This window comes from Wolffia australiana, chromosome 6, assembly GCF_029677425.1.
Source record: "Wolffia australiana isolate 7733 chromosome 6, ASM2967742v1".
Lineage (NCBI taxonomy): Eukaryota > Viridiplantae > Streptophyta > Magnoliopsida > Alismatales > Araceae > Wolffia > Wolffia australiana.
In genome coordinates, this window is record NC_135840.1 from 6,208,674 (window position 1) to 6,213,337 (window position 4,664).

The 4,664-nt window shown below is 32.1% G+C and overlaps 1 protein-coding gene across 1 annotated transcript; it reads right to left on the reverse strand.

Annotated features, from left to right (window-relative positions):
• Positions 1 to 3,304: 3,304 nt before the first annotated feature.
• LOC144704884 (uncharacterized) lies at positions 3,305 to 4,362 on the reverse strand. The gene is made up of 2 exons (XM_078577455.1): positions 4,224 to 4,362; positions 3,305 to 4,154 (listed from the first exon to the last, which is right to left on the reverse strand). The coding sequence occupies exons 1-2, from the start codon at positions 4,298 to 4,300 to the stop codon at positions 3,527 to 3,529; spliced, it is 705 nt and encodes a 234-aa protein (XP_078433581.1). The 5' UTR covers positions 4,301 to 4,362; the 3' UTR covers positions 3,305 to 3,526.
• Positions 4,363 to 4,664: the final 302 nt, after the last annotated feature.

The window sequence follows — 4,664 nt, forward strand, 5'->3', positions numbered from 1 at the left end:
ATTTAAGGCCTTGTAAAAAATTATTTGTTCACAAAAATGAGGTTAAATTCGATGTAAAAAATGATAAAAATCAGAAATAGTAGTAAAATCAAAACGTAACTGATTTGTCTTCATTTTCATATGATAACATGCAAATATAGTCATTAAAACACATAAATATAATGTAAAATTCATTAATTAATCATGTTAATTTGCAAGTTATCAAGCATCCCTAAAAATGTCAACTCAATCAGATATATGGATCGTTAGATATCACGCCTTGAATTTGGAGCAATCCTAGCCATCCATAGTTATTATCTCCTCATCAGAACTATGTTTCCTCTTTTCCATTTTCAGTAAATAGTCCAATCATTAGATAGTTAACGATTGTGTGACTGCCTCTTCTTCAAAGATCATGGGCTTCAAGAATGCGACGTGTACCTGCAGGAGAAAAAGATAAACATTAACTCTTACTTTGTTTTTAATATTTGTGACCTTGCAGTGTGTCATCGTGCGCCATGTCACAATATTCCCCTTTTTCCTTGAATGACGCGCATCAGAAAAAGATGAAGATTCTCTCATTAATGCTTAATGTGGAACATGTTTCTGCATTCCACATGAGCATTTACCTCTTTTTTTAATAATTTGCGGTGGTACATGTACGCACCATGTGTACCACCACACCTTTTGATTTTTGTCTTCCCTTCTTCATTTTTTCTTTTTCTCGGTTTACAAATTATATTTATTGTGATTTAAATTGTGCCTTTTTTATTGCTTCAAGTCGCCCCCTGCGAAAAAGTAAAGATAGTGTCAGCTAATGATTCATGCATTATGGTCTCGCGATTCATGGCACCATTATTGTGGCTTTTTGCAATGATTAGTGTATCTAATCATCGCGGATACCCACGACTGGTTGTCATGTGACGAATCGAGCAGCAACACATGGCAGTCGCATATTCAAGCCAAAAAAATAGATTAATAAATCATTATAACCAAAAACTAAGTCCTAAAAATAAAATAAATTTACACTTTAAGTTAGAAAATCATATATCTCTCAATATAACTTCAAAAACTTCATAAAAATATATTTGGAATCAGATAATTAAGTTCTTTAAGGATACGATGTCAGAAAAAACCATAAAATCTGAACGAGTCCACAAAAATCAGAATATCAATCAAATATAGGTTATCATTTAAATGTTGATAACACGCATTTATATTCATTTTAATGTGTAAAAAATTGTAATTTTACCATGATTAAGCCCATAATTAACGTGCTGTCAATGAAAATTTTTTTTAATACCTTTCATATTCCTGATAATAAACACTTTTTACTTTTCATTGCATGGTTAATGAGTCAACCAAATTTTAACACCCCAAATATTCATGGAAATAAGTTCAGTATGCTATATATCATAAAAGAAATCTTGTAAAGTGTGCCTCATTTGACCATTAAAATTCACGTTCAATGCTCACATGTAATAGTTTCAGTATAATAGCAGTTCTGAAAGCTTACATTTTGATATAATATTCAAGGGAATCATCTTAGTTTACATAACATTTTTTGGAAATCTTTAGAATAAAATGACATGAGATATTGAGGATAATTATCTGTTTCTAAGGTTCGGAAAGGATAATTAAAATTTTTCATTTGCTAAAAATTAAAAAGGTGATTTGAACTTCAGATATTTTGATTTAGTATTTTTACACATAAAATAAAAATAGATATATATATAATTAGATGGCATTTAGTTTCATAAGTTAAATTGTGGTTAAATATTGAAATATAAATTAAATAAATAATGGATTGAATAATATTTTTAAACAAAAATTAATCTCAAAATTTGACCTGATGGTTGATGGGGCTTCAAGAATTCACAGTTTCAATGAAATTACATCTTCCTTTTATCAAATAATAAAGAAGTAATATTTTTGGGACATTAATTATCTGCGTTGGGACTTTCTCTATCTCATGCAAAAATATGTCACACTGAAATCTCAATGAACATTAACCCATGGACTAAAAGGTAGGAAAAACATACCTGGTAACATATCAGAACATTAATTCATAACTCATTCAGGTCTATTAGAGTAGTTCTCCGTCTTCTGGTGATGGGACAATGGATAATATCTGGGAGAGGCAACAATAATCATTGGTACTGCAAAAATAAATATATAATCACCTCATTTTTGTCTAGATGTTCACTTTTTAAATATACACCACAATTTAGTGTTTTCTTAGAAAATATGTTCAAAATTATGGATTACCTTTAGGTTATATCTGATTAACGTAATACCAATAAAATATAAATATGAGTTTTTTTTAACTCACTTTAAGTATATTAACTTTTTTCCTTTTTAACTACTTTACTATCTTATGTAACTTGGTTTTGTGGATAATTTCCTTATTCAAGAATAATAATTGTATTTAAAGGATGAAGAGCCAAAAATTCAGAAAGATAAAATATGTATCTTAAACAATATTTATCATTGAAAGCTGAAATGGTAGATACTGAAATGAGGGAGTTACCATCTTCACTTAATATGGCACATACAAATATGAATAAAGTTTTTTAATTAACTTGTATCATGAAAATTAAGAGGTCTGAGAAGTATGTCTCTTTCAAAGGTTAATATATATCATTAAATAAAACATGTGAAATTTCATTGGTATATGCAAAATTTGAGTATTATATAGAGTTGAAATGGGAATCAGTACATATATATGCACTTTGATAATAAATGAAGGATTCCAGCTCAGAGGAGTTGAAAATTCTTGAATATTTTATAAAGGGAGTGAGACTAACTGAAATTGTGAAAGAGCTTATAATTTTTTGATATTGAAATTGATAAAAAAAGTGTGACTTATATAAATACACAGAGTTACTAGATTATGTTGGAGTCGATACATTCAATTTGATTGATATGCCTTAGGATTTGATGATGAGATAAAAGAGTGAGTATATTTATTCGACAGCTTTTGGATCAAGATAAAGATTGGTACTCACATAACTGTATTGATATTAAAAATATAATGAAATAAATTGAGAGAGATTTATAGATATATTTCTACTGATTGAGGTTGAAAGATATTGAGATAAGCATTATCAATCAAATGTATTGACTTTCAATATTCAGCGAAGTCTTTCACTGGGAGTATATTACCAACTTTAAAAAATGCTTTTAAATTTAATAAATACAGCATACAATAAGATATGTTTGGTGGATTATAAATATACATATAATTGGAAGAATATTTAGATAACTAAAATATTTTGAAGAATTTATAAAAACCCAATTCAAAGAGCCGAAATCAAAGACTTCCTCAAAGGGCATGTATTTCTTCTAGAACCGAAATCCCAGTCTAAAATTTCTCAAACTGCTTTCACTCTGGATTTATTTTCATAGGAGAGCAGGATGATGTGTTCAATTATCGGAGGGCAAAACGTTGATCAAAATATTCTCTAATGACCAAAATAAAATCGCTTCAACTATAGACAGTGGGCTCCCACCACGCATCCCCTTTCCCCTCTCCTCCCTCTACACTCTAGCACAAGAACAAACCAGAAGAGGATATCCTTCTGCGGATTGTCTTTGTCTCCAAAGAGCTGTTAATCACACTTTCTGAGACGTGTTCTTCCCATATTTCATGCAATCTCTTCAACTCATCCACCCAGTTTGAATTATCCCAACCATACTCCAATCCCTCCGACTCCAACAAGATCATCTCCTCCTCCAAACCCACCTCGCCATCCTCCTCCAACGCCTGCTCCGTCTCTGTAAATTGACTTTGCAGTTCTTCCTCAGCTTCGTCAGAATCAAAGCGACTATCGCAGGAATCTATTTTCTTGAGATTATCGCTTCCCCTGGACTTCACGTCAGATCGATCATGCTCAATCTCGTCCGTTGATCTGCCGATTCCAACGGGGATATCATGGGTTTTCAGGGAAAGAAACCTGGCCTTAAGCTCCCTGTCGAGAGACTCGTTTACCAATAATTCTCTCTCTCTTTGAGAATTTTTCAAAGAAGTGAACCTGCTTCGGAGCTCTGCGTCTATCTCTTCCGTCGTTCTTCCGGCGAGGTGGGAATTCTTCAACGACGCGAGTCGCATGGTAAGATGCGCGTTCAGTTCTGTTGAATCTACGATGGAGATCTCCCCCTCTTTCTTCTTCACTCTGAACGATAATTGGTGTATCGTTAGATAAGTTGCAAAGAATAGTTAATTTCTAAAGAGGGGGGATTACCCGGAGGGCCTCTTAGCGATGAGAGCGATGAAGAAGAAGAGGGCGGCGGCGACGATGGCCAGGAAGAAGATCGCCATGGTTGATTATTTCAGCCCATGTCAAAAGCTCGGTCTTTTCTCTCTTGTTGAACCTGATGACGTAGTGCTTGTGAGAATAGGCAGACCCATCAACAGATAAATACTCCATTCCCTTTGATAAGGGCTTTAATTTTTTATTTTTTCATTCCGACTTTTATTTTTTCTTTTGTCTCTGTTTTCTTTTTTGGTCATGTTTTTCATTGCTATTAATTTTTTTAATTTCTCCTCCTCATTCTATTTTTAATTCTTTTCATTTTCCCCTTTTTCTTCTTTTTATATTTAGTCTATTCTTTTTTTATTTCTTATATTTTCTTTTAACTCTATTTTTGCTTTGTCTCATTTCTCTTTCTTTTTTGTATTTATT

What these genes read in the sequence shown, in the direction of transcription:
- LOC144704884 (XM_078577455.1), bottom strand. Translation starts at nt 4,300, where the DNA reads ATGGCGATCTTCTTCCTGGCCATCGTCGCCGCCGCCCTCTTCTTCTTC. An exon ending in ATCGCTAAGAGGCCCTCCGG is followed by an intron (nt 4,155 to 4,223) that starts GTAATCCCCCCT and finishes ATTATCGTTCAG; the next exon opens with AGTGAAGAAGAAAGAGGGGG.